The sequence below is a fragment of the Panthera onca genome, chromosome B2 (assembly GCF_046562875.1).
Source record: "Panthera onca isolate mPanOnc1 chromosome B2, mPanOnc1 haplotype 2, whole genome shotgun sequence".
NCBI lineage: Eukaryota > Metazoa > Chordata > Mammalia > Carnivora > Felidae > Panthera > Panthera onca.
In genome coordinates, this window is record NC_138343.1 from 63,216,167 (window position 1) to 63,235,852 (window position 19,686).

The window sequence follows — 19,686 nt, forward strand, 5'->3', positions numbered from 1 at the left end:
TGTGCAATTACCCCCAATCTTCCTCAATAGGAAGCAAACTTCTCTACATTCATTTGGTGTTATAGAGTCTCTCAAGCCAATACATTGTATGGGTATTTCCTCCCCGAACAACAAAAGCACTGTGTGATGAAACATCCATGTCTCCATAAGAGTACCTGCCAGGGGCACCAGCTGCAGTTCCTAGGACTGAAGAAGGACCATAGACTAAGCCGCAGAACAAGCGAACACAGACTTGCCTAATCCATCAGAATGTGGTCTTTCACCAGGAAGGCCAGTGCTTACAGGAAAGGCTCTATTTTTTCTATGGATAATACTCTTGAATATAAAATACTGAAATTGTTCTCTTACCCTCATGCCTGGTAAGCCTGGATATCCTGAGCGACCTGGTGGACAGGAATTGGGACACTGCCAAAGGGAGAGAGAGATAGATAAGGAGAGCATAAATTAGAGCCTCCCTTTATGACAAAATGGTATTTTTTTAGGGATTCTAGCTACAGAATCCCAATATAATTAAATTCATTAAATAACTCTGACTACCCCTTTTTTCAATATTTCATTTTTAAAATCAGAAATATTCCTAGCTCACAGAAAAGTACAGAGTATTCACCATCCAGATTTAATAAATGTTAATAGTTTGCCATATTTATTTCAGATTTAATTTAATAAAGAAATAAAATGTTTCCAGACAATCTAGTGTACCACAACCTGATCCTTTTCCCCTTCCCCTCTATTAGAATAGCTGTAACTTGAGGTCCACATACCCTTGTCAAATTGGCTAACATTGCACTTAGTACAGTTTACCAACATCATCTGAATATCACTCTGTAAGTAAAACAAGTCTCAAAGGAACTGTTTGGCTTCTATCTTCTAAGATTGAGGGGTACTCTGTTGAAAGCCATAAAGTAAAGAGATTATGGAAAAACAAAATCATTTCTATAATGAAAACCAGTTACAATGTGAGTGTATACAAACTACCAGTCCACTAGTTCTATGGATTGTTCCACCATCCAAGTAAAGTAAAACAGAAATACAACATATTCCAGCAAGGTAATTTTAAGGAGAGTTGACCTGAAGATTACATGGTCTTTGACTTAATCTGTATTTCATTCAAAGGTAAACATCTTACCAATGGATCTCCATCATGAAAACCAATTGTTCCCTAAAGTAAAGAAAATACTAAAGTTAAGAATATAGTTAAATATGTAATTCAAACCTACTAATAATTGAAAGTTCATTGAACAAAAATACAATAAATATATTTGTTCAATAAAATATAAGGAACAAAGAGCTGCATATAATATGCTAATATTCTAAAAATTTTGACTTGTAGGGCATGTTCATTTTGGAGACCCCTAAATTTCAGTATATTATTTCTTTCAGGGGACTGAAGGGATATAAAATGAAAGAATAGAAAATATGGGGTACTCCAAATATAAATTTAAAATATGAATTATCTCCTACTTAAACTCCTATTTTTTAAATTGCTTACTGTATAAATCCTTTGTAAAAACTAGTTCATTTGAAAATGTTCCTTTTATACATCCAAGTTTTGAGCATTTGAGAAATCACAAAAGTCAAAGGACTTCAAATATATGAGTAAGCCATTCCCTGAGAAAACCTCCTTTTAAACTACTGTTATTCCTCTACTTTTCTGTCCTAAGAAGACCCATGTTCTGAATGGGGGAAAAAAACTGGTAGCCATTTTGGAATTTTAGGATGATGACTCGATTAACAAGTTCTTCCATTTTTGGTTCTTGGGTTTATTTAATTCCAACTCTCAGACACAAGAAAATTCAAGCTGCAAATAACTTACACTGGGTCCTGGGGGGCCAGGGGGGCCAGGTGGTCCTCTTTTCCCAGGGTCACCCTAAGTTATTGAAAATTGTGACACAGTGGTTATACACATGTCAAAACACAGTGCATAAAACTGGTAAGGCATGAGAGAATATTACTAGAAACCCCTACAGAGCTCAGTCTTGCATAGACCTGCCACTAAAATCGATGGGTGGCCCATAATCCAATTAGCTCCACAAAACTAGAAGAATAAAGGAGCTACAGTCTCACCAAAGTAATAAAACAAGGCAGAAGGAAGTTTGGGGGGAAACGCAAAGCCAATTCTTTTCTATAGCATGATCGCTTTATTCTGGAAACAAACTGGAAACACCACCTATTTTTCTAGTTGATTTATAGAGGAACTGAAACAGCCAGTACTTCTAGTACCATCCAGATAATGGTGGCAAAAGAAGGTTTGCAGCCAGCCTGAAGCTATGGAATGGCAGGTTAATCTCTGCAATGCCAGACTCTCCCCGGGTACTGTTTACCCACAAGCTATGACTTGGCCTATCACCATACTGTCTTGCAAATGGCACAGGAGATCCAAGATGGCTAAATACAAATAAGCCATTCAAATGAAAATGGTTTCAATTCGCCCTAACGTCCACAGTTTACTCCTTGTGTATGTTTTCCTTCTGAATATTCTACCATAAGAAGTCAAAAGCATCTTACAATTATTTTAACTTTATAACCATTTCATATTCATTTGTTCAGTAAATAATTTTATCAAATAGTAAGACATATGGAGAAGCAAGAAAAAATATATAATACATGGCTCCTACTCTCAATGCGTTTACAATTATCTATCCTCCACATAATGTCACTACTTCAACATTTTTGAAATATTGGATAGTAACATCAAGAATTTATTACCAACAATTTCTTCTATAAAGTTCAGCTCTTTATTGCCTAATGTTAAGTTCTGTTGGTTCAATTATAATTTAATGATCCTAACAGAAATATACTTGGCAATAATTTTCAGCTATTCATTTTATGCAGAGAGCCTAATACAAAAGACACTGGACCTTAATTCTGGCTGAGAGTCTATAAAATGGAGGTGACATCTCCTGATTTGATCACTAATTCTGGAAGTTGGGAAGAAAAGTTTAGCTGACAGCCTTGGAAAAAAAATTAAAATCACTCTACAAAAATGAGGTAGCATTATTATCCATGGTTCCCATCAATATTATGAACTGGAATGAAATTCATCTGCCATTTTTTGGATTTGCAGGGGAAAATATACAGTTAGGGCAATTTGCCTTCTGAGTAACATCTTCTATTAAATCAGTAAATGTCTATCAAAATGCAGTGTGGTACTCACAACTGGTCCAACACGGCCAAGCTCTCCAGGGAGTCCTGCTGCCCCAGGAGGACCCTGTATGTATATACACAATGGAATATTTTTCAGCCATAAAAAAGAGTAAGATCTTGTCACTTGCAACAATACAGATGGACCTAGTAAGTAGTATTATGCTAAGTAAAATAACTCAGACATAGAAAAACAAATACCATATGATTTCACTTATATGTAGAATCTAAAAAAACAAAACAAAGAAACAAACAACAACAACAAAACAAACTCTTAAATACAGAGAACAACTAGTGGTTGCCAAAGGGAAGGTGGATGTGGGGCAGGAGGGAGGTGATGAAATAGATCAAGGGGATTAAGAAGTATAAACTTCCAGTTATAAATAAGTCACAGATGAAAAGTACGGCATAGAGAACATAGTCAATAAGTCAATAAGATGGTAATAACATTGTTTGGTGACAGATGATGAGCACACTTACTGTGGTGAGCTCTGAGTTGTCTACAGAATTGTTGAATCATTACATTGTACAACTGAAACTAATATAACACTGTATGTTAATTATACTTCAATTTTTTAAAAAAAGGTAATTCTAAATAAATAAAGGGATGTGGTGACTTATGGATGTTTTTTACAATCTACCATAAATGATATCAAATATGATAAACAACTGATTTAGAATTATATATCTGTGCTAGCTTTGGTTTCCAATAACATAATAGCTCATTTGACTAAATTTTAATTAAAAAGGAACAGAAATTTCTAAAATCAATAAAATTTTTTGTTTAGCAGGATAGAAGTGCTGTCACAGTAGTCACCGAAGATCATGTATGTAGGACACTATAAATACCACTGGGTACTGTCAGTTGGAGAGTAAGCTTGGGAGCTGAGAAATTGGCCATTGTTATAGACTATGTAGAAACACACCCAGAGATGATACTTACAGGGGGCCCAGGAATACCACGGCCCTAAAATATTAAAATAAAAATTAACTTAAACTTAGTATAAATACAGACAGACATAATTCAGTTCAAAAACAAAGTATAAACTTTGTCACTAAATAACATGATGCTCATTCTAAAGTAACGACTGGATAAAGAAAAGCAAACATGGCTCTACTCCTACGGAAGAAGTTTGTTTCAGCACCTCAAATATTCTTTTGATGTCTAAGCTAACCAATAATATTTTTTCCAAACGTTCTTGTAAGAAATCAAAGTAAAGTAGTCATCCACGCTTGCCCTCAGGAGAATTTAGCATCACTCACAAAGAAGCACATCAGTTTAAATCTAAGTTTAAAGATTTTTTTTCATCATGTTTTATAAGAAATCTACCTTAAAAGCAATACAGTGTAGTGCTTTATAATTTATAATGTGATGTTTGGAAATTCCCGAACATTCAGCACAGAAAGGGGGGGGGCAGGTGGAGGCTGGAGGAAAGGACCAGAAACCACGTTCTTTTGACAGGTGGACTATGTTTCTAGACAAATCCAGTAGATAGAATAAAATGGTGTCACTCTTGAAATGACTTATGATAGGATCCTAATTTGATATCCTGAATCTGATCTTAGAGCTAGTTATTTCATCTCCCTCTCCTTTGTACTTTATCTTTAGCAACACTGAACTGCATATAATCAAGGACTGACCCCACATCTTATTCATCCTCCTGGCCTTATTTCCTACCACAGGGACTAGTATATGCTAAACCCTAACTATATGCTTGTTGAACTTCATAAAACTGAACATCAGCTGTCTAGAATCCCTTTTTCTCTATCTTTGCTTTCCAGGTTCAATATTTCCCAATTGGGAATCCTTATTACTCCTTTCTCTCCTACATTGGCTGGAATAACTTCTATTCACAGCTGTCTCTAATACCATATTCATGTTAGCTTTTCATTCTAGACTTCCTTTTCTAAAACATCCCTATATGAACCATTTAGTAGAATCAATGTACACCCTATGATAATGATATTATTATTTCTAATTATTTAGGCAGCCAAAACAAGCAAGAATTTCACATGAGCAGTATGTTTTAATAATAAGTGGGGCTTTTCCAAGGCATTTCAAGGCATTTGAAGAATTACTCCTATTTGAACATTTTAATATGTAAATCAATTTGGGAAATAAGTGTCATGCTTGAAAATACCAAAGTAATCAATAAATTATTTCATTATCATAGATCTAGATGTTTGACAAATTTCAAATGTCACTAATTTTTTTTTAAGGCATCTCTATAAGATGTTGAGCTCTGAGTAAAAAAATACGGGAGAAAGGCCAGCAAAGCTATTCACTTCTGAAAGTAGGTTTATAATGGAAAAGTTGACAGACAGTGAAATATGGCCATGAAAACAGTGCAAATAGAAAACAAAGATGAGAGATACAGATTAATGATAAGAACAAAAGAGGAATAAAGAGTAAAATGGAAAGGAAAAGCAGCCTAAGAACCAAACCCTCTAACAGATAAAGAAATAACACAAATTGTGAGATTGGGCAATGCGGGAAAAGACTAGCCAGAGGATTAGGCTGGTAATTATATCTGATGGTTGACGTTTCACTAGAGATACAACCAGTTGTGAAGAAAGTGGTGTGATATTATGGTCTAAATACTGCATATTTAGATTTGCCGTTATTATGCAAGAAATGTTTTCTATCAAGGGAAGTAAAGGGGGAGTTGTCTATTGGGAAAAGCTACCTGCAAATAGACACATGTATTTATAGTGTGCATTCAAATTTCTCTAAAATTTTTCTACTCATAGAATGCTTACCATAGCAGAAAAGTCATGAATTCCTTTGTGATGCATATTATGTCAAAAACTGCATTTAAAAATTTCACAATGACATACTACGTGGCAATGAGAAAGAATGAAATATGGCCCTTTGTAGCAACGTGGGTGGAACTGGAGAGTGTGATGCTAAGTGAAATAAGCCATACAGAGAAAGACAGATACCATATGTTTTCACTCTTATGTGGATCCTGAGAAACTTAACAGAAACCCATGGGGGAGGGAAAGGAAAAAAAAAGAAAAAAAAGAAAAAAAAGAGGTTAGAGTGGGAGAGAGAGCCAAAGCGTAAGAGACTCTTAAAAACTGAGAACAAACTGAGGGTTGATGGGGGGTGGGAGGGAGGGGAGGGGAGGTGATGGGCATTGAAGAGGGCATCTTTTGGGATGAGCACTGGGTGTTGTATGGAAACTAATTTGACAATAAATTTCATATAATAAAAAAAAATTTCACAATGACAGAAAAAGGTAGGAGGTTTTCAATTCTGTCACTTTATAATTACTTACAGGAAATCCACGAGATCCCGGAACACCAGGTTCTCCCTAAAAATAAAAATAACTTCATTGTACTTAGCCCCTTGTAGCATGAATATGTAAATATGTAATTTACATGAATTTTGAAATCATTAAAATACCCCATCTTGGTGTTTTTTCATTTAACTTAATTCAACTAAAACATGATTTTAGTTGAACAAGTGTATTTCCACTGTTTCATAACTAATCTTTCAGTTGATTTGCAAACACTACAATAAAATTATACTTCAGCATCTAATACCAGCAATTAATAACAGGTGGCTAACTTACTTTTTGTCCTCTTGGTCCCACAGAGCCAGGGGATCCATCAGGTCCTGTTAACCCCTAACAAAGCAAGATGATGTTAGAACTATTATAGCATCCTTAGGCAAATTCCTAAGTGCATAATTGCATTTTGTTTATTAATTATGTACAGAATGGTAACTTTTGTATGATGCAAATATTTACAAAGAAATACCTTCCCGTACTCTTATTCAAAGGTAATGTTTAACATTAAATCTGACTGTTAATTTCTGTTGATAAATTTTATCATGCTCCTAGCTTCCTTCTAATTGCATTGTTTCTCACTGAGTCCAATAATTTAGTATTTTTTGTCTCCACTTTGGAAAAATGCAATATAACAATTATAGCGTTCTAATAGCTAAGTCTAATGGGACAACAGATCTTGGCTCTGTCAGTTACCCATGCTTATGTACCTCCTTCACTTCATTTATAAAATAAAAATATTATATGTCTCTATAACTCTCTAATGGTGTCTTGAGAGTTAATAAAATGTTTCTTCAATAGGAATTAAACATAATCTCATTATTGCCTTATAGCTATCTAAAGTCCTCCAGCCATCTTCCAGCAATGACAGTTGCTTATTGAAGAACATTAACCTTAAAAATAAAATGTTTGAGAGCATGCTTGTTTCTACATTATTTTCCTTAGTAATAATAGGTATAATTAAGTATATATTTTCATGTGTGTCACTTGGTATATAGAATTTAACCCAATTACAGTAAAACACGTTTTATATCTGTCATATTTAATACTAAAGCAGTTACTAAAGCATATCCTCTAAACATTCTCATTTTCCCTACCAGTACTTTTCTTACCATCACCCTCAATATAAAATACATTATAAAGTATAATAATACTACATGTATACATGAATTTCCATATTTAGTGAGGATGCATCTTTTAAATTTTTTCTTTACTCTTTGACACTTTTAGATGTCACTTATAATGTGATCTTGAAATATACCTCGCCAAAGATAAATATGTGTATGTGTGTGTGTATATATATATATATATATGGATAGATGGAGATATGGAGATATACATATATACACATATGTGCATGCATACATAAACATCTTACAAAACTATTACCAAGATTTTGAAAAAGGTTCAAATGGTATTAATCAAGGGAGGAGTTCCTTGCAAATATGAAAGCCCAACTTAAAAAAGGATCACCAAAATCCATATTTAATTGCTCATAGTTTATATAAATATCACTAAAATGTTTTCATTTCATAAATATCACTAAAATGCTTGAAAACTAGTTCATTGGCCACCATTTTTACATTTCTGTACATTAATCCATTTTCCTCATAACTCCAAAGAGTGAATCAATGGAAGTAAAAAAAAAGTTGAAAATGCTAATTACAGGAAGTTTACCAAAGAACATTATTAAACACACATAAAACAATTTTTCACCAACTTTGACTTTCAATCACCTTAGTCTAAATACAACACTGTAATTTGGAACAAGCCCCAGCATCTTAGTTGCTGAGCACCTGTAGTAATGGAATGTTGGCTATTGTATTTCAGCAAACCAACCATACAGACAGGAGCGCTCTCTGGAGTCACATATGACACACAGACTTTACATACCTCAGAGCATATCTGACTAACAGAACCTCTAACTACCACTTCCTGTGAATGCCCTCCAAAATCAACCCTGGTCAATTCCCACACATGCAACCAACTAACAATCTTCAATCTGTGACTGGAATAACTGACAAGATTGGTGGACAATAGCTATTATATATGGTAGAATTTCAACTGCATAAAAATAAAGCAGAACCAAGTAAATTATTGAACAACATGAAGGCTGCTTCCAGGTTACCACTTATGTAAAGTATCTTCCATATGACATGATAAAATATGTCTATCACTAGGAAGGTCTCTGAATTAAATTGAAAATACGTTTTGGTGTCAGATGCTACAGTGAACTCTGTTATGAAACAGCTATGTAGAAAAGCATAAGCTCCATAAGGACAAGGACTATATGTCCATTATAATAATCCTGGAACATTTCCCCTGGCATCTAACACATACTCGATACATGAGTACTTAATGTTTAATTTAGATTAGCATCTTATGTGGAAGGATATTACACTTATCCCTCTATATCATCTTTATTTTGGGTTCAAACCCCAACTTTGCCACTTATTAACTGTACAACCATGACAAGTTGCTCAACTGTATAGTGCCTCAGTTTCCTGATCTGCAAAATAGGCATAATATTAATATCTATCTGATATGATAATTTTGAAAATAAAATTATATAAGCAAAATGCTTAAAATGGTACCTGGCGGGGTGTGCCCTGAATAAATGTTAGCTGTTTATTATCATCATTATTATATGCTCAGCACTGCTATAGATGTTGTAAAGAGATGTTGTAAAGAGTTTACATGAAGTATAAGACACGTTCCCTGCCCTCTGGGAGCTTAAAACCTGATTCACAAAGGGTTCTGCAAACAAATGAACACACAAAATTCTAGATATTATCCTAGAATAACCTGGGCTCTGTATTTCACGGCTTCCTCACATTTCTGTGATCAAACTGATCTTTGATGTCAGACTATTTCCACTTACACTGACCTTTCAGAATAATTCCTTAATAACTCACTATTCTAATCATATAACATCTGCCAGGGATAGTAGTTGAATACATCCAGAGGATGTTCTAACCTCTTTCCTATAAAAAGTGACATAGGGGTGCCTGGGTGGCTCAGTCGGTTAAGCATCCGACTTCAGCTCAGGTCATGATCTCGCAGTTCGTGGGCTCGAGCCCCGCATCAGGCTCTGTGCTGACAGCTCAGAGCCTGGAGCCTGTTTCATATTCTGTGTCTCCCTCTCTCTCTCTGACCCACCCCTGTTCATGCTCTGTCTCTCTCTGTCTCAAAAATCAATAAACGTTAAAAAAAATTTTTTTAAGTGACATAGTTTAACCATAATTCCTGTATTTAATTCTAATTATTCTTCTGCCTATCTTAGATGCTATAAGAATGAATAAAACACTATTTTACAAAGCTCACTGAGCATGTCACAGCAAATAGAGCCTGTAAGAATATCTCTATTGATTATTGATAATAACACAGTTGTCCTTTAGGTGCAAGGTTATAACCAAGGCTATATATATATATATATTTGATTTAGAAAATATATATATATATTTCTACCAGTGGCAGAAAGAATTGCTTTCATTGCTTTCATATGAATGTTTATGAAGATAAAGTTCTATACGGGACGATGCTGAAGCTGACTGTGTTCGGAACTTTCATGCTACTGCTTGGCAGAGAACACCAGCCTTCAACAGTCATTTCCTTCCAGCATTCTAACTACTCAGCTTGTGAGACTCGAGGCATAATTCTACAAGCATATTTGCCATGAGTCTTTTACATTTTCTGTCAAAAAATCCACTTCACTTAGGATAATTACCCTTTAAATCACGTTCCTTCTATATTCTTCCAAACATCATCTCATTAACCATTTGTTAACGTTACCAAAAAGAACAGCTTTGCAATGAGCCAAAGAGCAGAAGACAAGGAGGTTGGAGGTTTAAGGTCCCACCAATACACTCAGGTTCACCCGACAAGAAAAGATCACTGAAGCTCTCCTAATTACTTAGCTCCCCTATGTTCAGGGATAAACAAACATCAATCTGATCCAGCTACTGATATTTCATTATTCTCAATGTGTCGTCTCAAGGTAAAAGACTTGTTTAACATGTCGAAGGAGCCAAAGAATAGCATAAGCCAGAATCTTATAACTCCCTTATGGCTCCATTTCAAAATCTGTTAGAACTGTACCAATGTCTACAAATAATTATAAAATATTAATTATAAATCATTTTTCTTGGCTGGTAATTCAGATACTAAAAATTCACTATCACTCTTTTTCTCTCAGTTTTCTGATTATTCATCCATTTAAGATCTTCATTTTGTATCCGCATGAGGCAAAACTATCTGGAGAGAGAGTAAGGTTAAAAATGAAGAAATCTAGTTTCTTTCACTATCTTAACCACTGTATAAATCTGGGTCCCTGAGGAAACTAGTTGTCCTCAAAATTATTCAGTGTTCTTATCTGTGAAAAATAATATTAGCCCAACTTGCCTTCTAGGTTATCGTAAGGTTAAAGGGAATAATGTCTGTGACTGTACTTGAGGGAAAAAGTTCTACACAGATACAATTAGTGTAGTTAACTTTTTGCTTAGTATAGTTAACTTTTGTTCTAGGAAAGGCCTACAATGCTGGCACACACGTGAGTTTCTTACTACGATACTGCCGCTATAGACGAAGATAAAACTCCTTGTCATTGTTAACTACATGGTACTTCCAGAGATTTTGAAGCACTTTCACTTGTTTACCCCAAAATTTCTGTTGAAGAGAAGGAATTACTTTACAAAGCAAAAGCAGGCATTGTCTTTATGACCTCATGGTTAAAGGTAAGGAAGAATTTGTAGCAGGCCGAGCATGCTACAAAAGCACCATTAACTGAAGCACAGAAAACTCTAGCCCTCTCTCTGAAATTCTTTCAACTCATTACCAAGAGAAGACCAGGTGATTAGTTTATGCTTCAACCACCACAAAACTAATAATAATAATAATGTAATCATAAATTTTCTTTTTACACAAAAGACTGGTCCAAGTTTCATAGGGATGCAGAAATAAATCCAACCCATATTGGGCTACTGGTTTATTGAGTGGCCTTGTATGTATCAGACTTTTCTATTATGATGTGACAGTTTCAAGTAATTCGGTGTGTCGGAAAGAGCTTGAAAGCCAACAAATTATATAATTTCATTTGTATTATACAAATATTAGTTTGATACTCAATTCGTTATCCAAATATTCGTTCTTGGAGGATTCTTGCACTGCCTCGTGCATCACACAGGAAAGTTCAAACTCAGGGCTTTGGAATGTAAAACAAAGTCTTTCCTAAAGTACTAAATAACATAGACAAATACCCTCATAATGGTAATCTTTTATAAAGAAAGCATATCTTAATAACCACTAAAATCTAGCTTTTTTCCTTCAAAATGTCTTACTCTGTAGTCAAAAATTCTTGGGAATTATAATCATAGGTTTTCAGGTGCTTTCTTTGATTTAGAAAAAGTCTTCGGGTTTCGGAAACAACATAAAGCGGTCACTTGAAGGATAACTTGAGGAATGCACCACTGTATGTTCTCTGAGAACAGAAAACCTTATTTTACCTCACTTTGTATCCCAGTTTTAAAGTCAGGGGCTGGCCTGTAGTAGGACCTCAATAAGTATTAATCCAGCGCATAGAGACAGGGGAAGCCGAGAGTCCTGAAATCATGAGAGTCTGACAAAGTATTATTTACTGGTTAGGTTTATCCTACAAGCCAGTATGAGCTTTCCTCAGTTGAGGGGAGGCAGAGGTGTGGAGGTGGGTAAATTGGAGAAAGGTTGCTGGTTCCCAGTTTTCAAGCAACCCTATACTATTTGTTCTGTCAGTGATGCCAGTCAAGAAAACAAGGAAAGAGGGAAAACGAGTTTTGAATTGTCTATTCTACGTGTGCTGGCCATTTCCCTGCCTCTGCCCCTCTCCCACATTCCCACTCCAGGACTTCCCCTCAAAGGTATCTTTTTTCTCCTCTTCCTTAGCACTTAGGAGTACTCTACCCCTTCCCGGCCTGCAGGTCCTTTTCTAAATTAATCTAGTTAGTGCCTGGGAAAGAAGCCCCCGCAGAGCCGGGTAAGACTCTACCCCCTCCAGCACCCCCTGTGCGGGAAGTGGGGCTAAGCGAGCAGGCGGGTGAGCAGGGAAGCGGACCCTCGGGCGTTTTCTGAGAGCAGGTACTGCCAGCGCTGCAGGCTCAACCCAGGGTGCCACGAGGTAGCTCCACCCTCTCAGGACCCTTTGCCGAAGCTGCATGGAGTACAAGGCCCAGTTCGGGGCCGCAGCCCTGTTCCCGCGTGGACTCCCGCAGTCTGCACCCCTCCGGCGTAACTCTACGGCGTATCTCTACGTTGCTCCCTCCCTCCCCTGCACCACCTCCACCCCCACCCCCACCCCCACCCCCACTCCCACCCCGCGCGCGCGCGCGTCCCGGACTGCGCGCGCTCCCGTGCACCCACGCCTACTCACGTCCGCGCCCGGAGTGCCTGGCTTGCCCGGAGCTCCTGGCTTGCCCGGTTCTCCAGCAGGACCCTGAGCGGGGAGCGGGCGAGGCAGTGAGTGAGAAAGATACAAAGTTGGGACTCTTGGGGCTCACGTGGTGCAAACCACGTCTAAAGGAAGGAAAGGAAGCGCGAATGCGCTGATTAACTTACCGGGGGGCCCGGGGGACCCTTTGGACCTCGGTCACCCTAGAGGGGTAGGAGAAAAGGTAAGAGTAGTCCATGAGTGGGAGGCGCTAGGGAGCCCGCGGGGAGACTCCCACGCGTGTTCACCGCACAAATCAGGGACGGGGACAGGGTAAAGCTAAATTGTGGAGATTCTTGACCAACGGGGACAACTGAGAATGTCTACCTCATCCCTCTGAAAATCTCCAGGCTTCTAGGATCCAACCCCAGCTCTCACTCTAGTGCTATCCCGCCTTTAGGTGGCGGGCATCTAGCCCTGTCAAAAATAAACCCATCCCGCTGGAGAAAGGGTAGGAAAAGGCAGGACTGGAGGAACAGAGAACTGGAAATAGAAACTTACGTCGATGCCATCGATGCCCGGAACTCCAGGGGGGCCCGGAGGCCCGGGGGGACCCTGCTGGCCTGGGGGACCTCTCTGACAAAAACAGCATATACAGGTTAATGGAGCACGTTGGGCAACAAGGAGAAACTGAATGCAATGTTCTGAGGCCCCCACCTCCACGCGGTAAGGACACTTCCCATTGGAGCAGGGAGTTTTGAAACCTGGTAAACATGTATGAAATTCCCAAGCGACCGCAGGTTTCTTTGGTTCCACCACGTTCTGAGTGAGGCTTAATGGTGTGGTTAGAGCAAGATGCAGGCCCTAAAGTGGGCGTTGGGGTCACAGGGCCTCACCCCAACAGTGCGCATTAAAATTAAACCAAAAGGGGGTCTTGAAGAAGGGAAGGCCTGACGCCTTTTTTTTTTTTAAAGGGATGCAGTAATGAAAATGGCGGTCATTCAAAACCTCGATTTGATTAGTAATTGAGAGTCAGTGTTTTGGCCAAAATGAACTGCCCAAAATGGAGGCGCTCCACCTCAGATAGATTTCTTTGATCCTTGTTTACAAAACCGGATCGTTTTGTAAATCTTTCTACTTCCAGTGAAAATCGGGGGGGGGGGGGGGAATACTAGAGGAAAACTGGGGAGGAGTGGGGCAAAAGAGCATTGAAACCCAGGGAGGGCCTTGCCTCATTTCAGATTTACCTGCAGTGACACTGTTCTTGCATAAGGTCATTGCACCTTGCTTTAAAATTACACCAACTTTGAGACTGACGCTAAACAGCTTGCAAACAGCTAAGCTTTGATAGTGCTAGAGGGAATACTGGCTTCTGAAAATAGTATGAGCATGTAGCTTAGGGAATGTGGGAATTTTTTTTTTCTCTTCTAATTTAAAAGAATAAGAAAGTGTGGGAGGGGGGAGCTTCTTTCATCAAGGAAAACTTTGTTTTTCTAAACTCCAATGACCAGACAGGTTACAATGGGGTCTTTGTAAGTGAAACCTCAAACCTCGGCTGGGCTCACCCGCCCCCGCCTGGTCCTCTCCCAGCGGGAGGGAGGAGATGCCAGAGCCTTCGGGAAATTGCTGAAATTTTGACTGATGCCAGCCATGGCCGCTCGGTTCCAATCCCAGAGCGGCGGGCACCGCTAGCAGGACTCGCGGTTTAGTGCTGCCACCACCGGCTGGTGGAGCGGGAGAGGGAGCTTTAGCGCAGCTAGCCTGAATTCCCGCCTTCTCCAGCAAGGCCTGCCCTTGACTGCGTCCTAGAGGGGCGGGGTGGGGGAATTAAGAAGCAGCCAGGCTAACAATTAAACCCCGGTCTCAAGTCATGGCCTTCAGAGCTTCTGTTTGCAGTGTTGGGGCCCAGTCGAGGAGGAGACGCCTTTCCTAGATGACCGGAGGGTCATTAGGGTCCCCGACTCCGAGGGTACTCGCTGCAGGTGCTCAAGGCTGCGGGAAGAACGCGGCTGCAGAGCCCAGGGAAAGCTCTGCGCCTTCCCCACACCTCCCGCGACGGCTGCTCCTCCACTCTTCCCTGCGTGCACTTGAAAATTGCAAACACATCTCGCCCTCCGCTTACCTGGTCGGTGGTCTCGATGACCTGGAGAGGAAAAAACCGGGAGAAAGTGAGAAGGCTCTCCCCACCCCCCAAACTCGCACACAACTTACTTGAGCCAAGCACAAGCAGAGCCCAGACAGCAGCAGTGGCAGTCCTAGGACGCCTCGATCCCTTGCTGTCCAGGCCATGCCCGCCACCCTCTGCTAATCCCCTGCACGGACTGTGTCTCCTGCCGCCCCGCTAGGCTTCCGAACCCGTCACACGCATTAAGTGGCACTTCTCCCCCACACACAAAAAAAGCGCCCCCAGGAGTAGTCTTTGCTAAGGTGCCTGGCCCGGGTGGCGTACTTTACTCCTGTTTATGAATGGCTCTGGAGAGGGTCCTGGGGATTGGAGGAGAGCTTGCGGCTGGAGGACGGATAGAATGACAACAGTCCCCCTTAACCCTTTCCCCGCCGCCTCACTGGCAAGGCCTGAACGCGTGCCTCTGCCTCTGCCTCTGCCTCTGCGGGTCTGCCCAAGTGTAGTCTCTCCCGGTCCACTGTGGGCAGCGAACGGACCTCAAGGGTTGTTGGAAAGGTGTTTGGGGAGGGGAGTGAGGGTCGTAAGCCACCAAAAGTAGAACCAGACACCCCGAGGTAGTTTGTACTTGCCAGGCTGTGGGTGGGACCTGTGCTTCCTTGAAATGTATCTGGTCCGTATAGTAAAGCCTGAACTCTTTAGAAAAAGAATGAGGAGGTGGGGTGTTTGAGGAGGTGGTGAGAGGTAGGCTGGGTGGCAGTGACCTTTGCAGGTGGTCAAATGACTCACAGTTATCCTAGCTGGCAGTTCATGGCAGGTTTCTCTCCTCGGGCGTAGTGGGTCACAGTGGATCAGCATCCACTGAAGTTCAAACTGGAGAAAGACAGCATACAGTTCACATTCTCTTGGAGGACACAAGCAGGTCATTTAAGAGAGAGAGAAGTTTGTAAGTGTGGTCCGACTGTTAAATGGGTGGAGACCAGCTTGGACTGGTTCACCTCAGTGGACCAGTAGTCTTATTCCCTGAATACAGATTTTCTGATGGAAATGGGTTGGAAGCTCTTCCCAAGTTTCTCAGATTATTGAATGTAGATGTCAGTAGCTCTGCAATACTCCAGCATTACTCCAGCATAGCCTTAGGCAGGAAAGAGCCCTCTGGCATTGAATTTCCATTTCTGTCCTTACCACATCCTCAAGATGTAGATTTTCTATTCACATGAGGCTTTGAGAGAACAAAGAACTGTCCAAGTCAGAAGCCTGTGTGAGGGTGTGGACTGGAACCCAGGCCTACTGACACAGCACACATGCGCTAAGCGTTTACACAGGAGAAGATTAGAGATGGAGACAGCCAAAGAGGTGGCACCCAGGATGAAAGAAGAGGAAAGAAAATCCAGTCCTAGAAAAAATTTGCATGCTACAGAATAAATTCTCCAGGGAGTACTCACAGCTTGAAATGGAAATTGGAAGGACTGGAAATGGAGGAATTGAGAGGGAAATCTAGAACTCAGGGGGAAAACAAGATAATAGAAGACATTTGGTGTTATGTCAAATGTGCCCTGACAAGTTCTTACATTTTAGCAGGTGTTAAGGGAGAAATAAGAAGGGAGCAGGAGAGAAACAGAACAATGGAAGAGTGACCAGGTCTGAAGCTGAAGGCCTCGGGTGACAAGGTAAAAAAAAAAAAAAAAAAAGATGTACACCACCATGCATCATGGCATCATGCTGGCCCGTCTTCTTAGATTGAGGAAGCTCTTTGCTAGTCATCTCAGATCCATATTTCTTGGTCAGTTGATTCTCCTGGCTTTATGCAAATGCTCAGTTAAGTATCAGAGTCCCAAATCTAAAACATTATCTCTTTTCTTTCATCCAGTAGTGATTTACACTCCATCCTACCTGCCAAATGGACTCTAGATCTACTGGATCTAGCATTAAATTAGATACATTTTTTTCCACTGTTACAGAAGCATCCAGAGTTGAAGTACTGAATGGAAGATCAGAATTGGAAAGGATGAAGGATGAAGTCCATCCTTCCTACCCATAAGGAAGGGAAAGTTAAACAAAAGGAAGTTTTCCATTTTATAGAGTGGTAAAAGTAAGACATTAAGCTTTCAGATTCCTCCACCTCTTGTTAGATGATTCTAACTGTCCTCGTTGCTCTCAACCCTACCATAGCTTTTCTCCAGAAAATATGGATATCTGGAAAAATGAGGTAAGTGGGATGAAAAGAAAGTGAGAGCTAAACCAAGGCATATTTTAAGACGGAAAGTTCTCTACAAATAGTATGAAAAATATCTGTGTATTCATAGTATGAATTATTTAACAATAGTTTACTGACATCCTTCAAAGGAACTGCTTTCCAAGCCACACAATTATCTTACAGTTAAGAAAATCACTTTAATCAAATACTTTATTTTTATTAGATTAGTCTTATCTGTTTGGGATCATTTTATTTTGATTTTGTTCTAAACTGCAGTAGAAATTTTAATAGATAAAAGAAAGAATGGAACAACATTTGCCTTAATGACTACTAAAATACCTAGCTGTGCCTCAAACAACTCTTTGAAGCCGTTCACACATGAGTAAAGTGAGGCAGAGAGGTTAAATCATTTGCCACGGGTCACACAGCTAGTAAAAGACAGAGCTAGCATTCCAAATGTGCCTGGCTGTAAAATAAGGGCCTTCTCCAACCCACTCTTTTTCCTCCCCCAAGAATATATCCCAACTCCAGAAAAAGCCATAATTTTCTAAGCCAATAACCAAGGAATTTGGTGATTGAACATTCATATTAAAGATGAATAGGGGCATCTGGGTGGCTCAGTCGGTTGAGCGTCCAACTTCAGCTCAGGTCATGATCTCACAGCTCGTGAGTTCAAGCCCCACATCAGGCTCTGTGCTGACAGCTCAGCACATTCAAATACTTTTATTCACATAGTCCTTTGTGAATTGGTAACTCGCATAAGGCATGCATTGTATATGTGTGATATTTTGATTCTCAAAATAATTCATAACTTAATCACCCTGAGAAACTTTAATTATATGGCTAACCAGGAAACGTATATCCTTTGTTTAGATAGTTCATTAAAGTTACTTATTGTAAATGCAAAGTAATTCATTAAGCTGGTTTCTCAAAAATGTAATTCTCTGGATAAATTGGTACACCTGTTTAAATATGCAAGATGCAATTGTGGCACAGGATAATAGGGGAGTGAACGATAATTCATCTGTGAATACAGGCTGCGTTGTTCAGAGTGCCACATAGATCAGAGGTTTCTGAACACATCTGTGCAGCCACATAAACACCACCCACACACTAATAATCATCTTTACAACAACCATTTTTTGGCATGAAATATGAATTCCAATTTGCATGTTAATTATTTTGAAGGAAGATTGGCAGAGTTCCTTACTAAAAGTCACTTACATTACACATCTAAAATGCTGATTTCCACACGTTTCTCATTTTCATACCTGGAATCATTCTTGTCTTTGAATACCCACTGACAAAGTATATGTGACGAATATTTTAATTTAGTCTTTCAGTCAACATTTTTGAAGTCCAAATATAAAGCTTGCACTAGGGAAACATTCTAGGGAAAACCAAAGATATTCTCCTCTCCCTAATGAGTTTACAGTTTTTAAGACTTGAGAAAAATACAAGTTGAGAAATAAGAAGGGTGGGTTTTTTTAATCCTTTAAACAGAACATAAATGCCCTACCATAATTCATCCTTCTCAACATAAAATGCTTATGAGTAGTGCCCAGCAGACAACATGTTAAAACAAGGAATTTTGGAGGCGCCTGGGTGCCTCAGTCAGTTATGCATCCAACTTTGGCTCAGGTCATGATCTCGCGTTTCATGAGTTTGAGCCCCTCATTGGGCTCTGTGCTGACAGCTTGGAGCCTGGAGCCTGCCTCTAATTCTGTGTCTGCCCCTCCTCTGCTCATGTCCTCTCTCTCTCTCTCTCTCTCTCTCTCTCTCTCTCTCTCTCTTTTTCTCTCTCTCTCAAAAACAAATAAGCATAAAAAACTTAAAAACAAAACAAAAAAAAAAACACAAGGAATTTTGGCCCCAACTCTCTGTTCTTTTAATAGTGCTAGTGATTTCTACTTATTTTCCTAGGTTGTTGAGAAAGATTACTAACGTATTTAAGCTCTTCATAAAAATTAAGTAAAAACTAATAGCAGACAACTACCTTTTCCTCCTAAGAGAATTCTAATGACAAACTATAGAACTTGATTTGAAATTAATGAGAATGGCACAAGGCTTGATTTTTTACATACTGAATTATGATTAAACTTTACAAGTACAAAATACCTAAAAACTAGCTCTTCAAAGATAAAGTTTTTTTAACAGGAGAAATATTTCTTTAAGCTTTCATCTACTCAATGGCAACAAAGATTTAAAGCAATACTTGACTTCTGAGATCTCGTTTTTCTTTTCAGTTTACGACCAAAATTTGGTTTCTACCATCATAAGGGACCTCCTCCAAGCGAAGCTTCCTAGTTGCTAAGCAGCAGGTTCTGAGTTGCTTCGAAATCAGAAATTTCCCCAACTGTCTGTAGACTAGGCCATGCAGTTCCAGACACAGTGCTAGGAATTGTCATTAAATATGAGTAGGTGACAGTCATTTGAATCACACCAAGGGCAAAGGCAGAACAGTGAAAGGAAAGAGCAGTAAACAAAGAGTTAGCAGACCTGGCATGTAGTAATTTATTCATCTTTTTATCCAACA

General features: G+C 39.4%; 1 protein-coding gene across 3 annotated transcripts in view; it reads right to left on the minus strand.

Moving 5' to 3' along the window:
• COL9A1 (collagen type IX alpha 1 chain) overlaps positions 1-19,686 on the minus strand; it is a 78,569-nt gene that overhangs the window by 50,271 nt on the left and 8,612 nt on the right. The window contains exons 2-13 of one of the 3 annotated variants that reach the window (XM_060615863.3): positions 15,743-15,826; positions 14,954-14,974; positions 13,393-13,467; positions 13,020-13,055; positions 12,835-12,897; positions 6,720-6,773; positions 6,423-6,458; positions 4,085-4,108; positions 3,155-3,208; positions 1,814-1,867; positions 1,127-1,159; positions 349-405 (exon numbers count right to left, since the gene is read on the minus strand). In XM_060615863.3, the coding sequence (XP_060471846.2) occupies positions 349-405; positions 1,127-1,159; positions 1,814-1,867; positions 3,155-3,208; positions 4,085-4,108; positions 6,423-6,458; positions 6,720-6,773; positions 12,835-12,897; positions 13,020-13,055; positions 13,393-13,467; positions 14,954-14,974; positions 15,743-15,826 (591 nt within the window). Of the gene's footprint in view, positions 1-348; positions 406-1,126; positions 1,160-1,813; positions 1,868-3,154; positions 3,209-4,084; positions 4,109-6,422; positions 6,459-6,719; positions 6,774-12,834; positions 12,898-13,019; positions 13,056-13,392; positions 13,468-14,953; positions 14,975-15,042; positions 15,292-15,742; positions 15,827-19,686 lie in introns of those variants that run through there. The other 2 variants (XM_078447047.2, XM_078447048.2) reach the window with 2 other exon arrangements.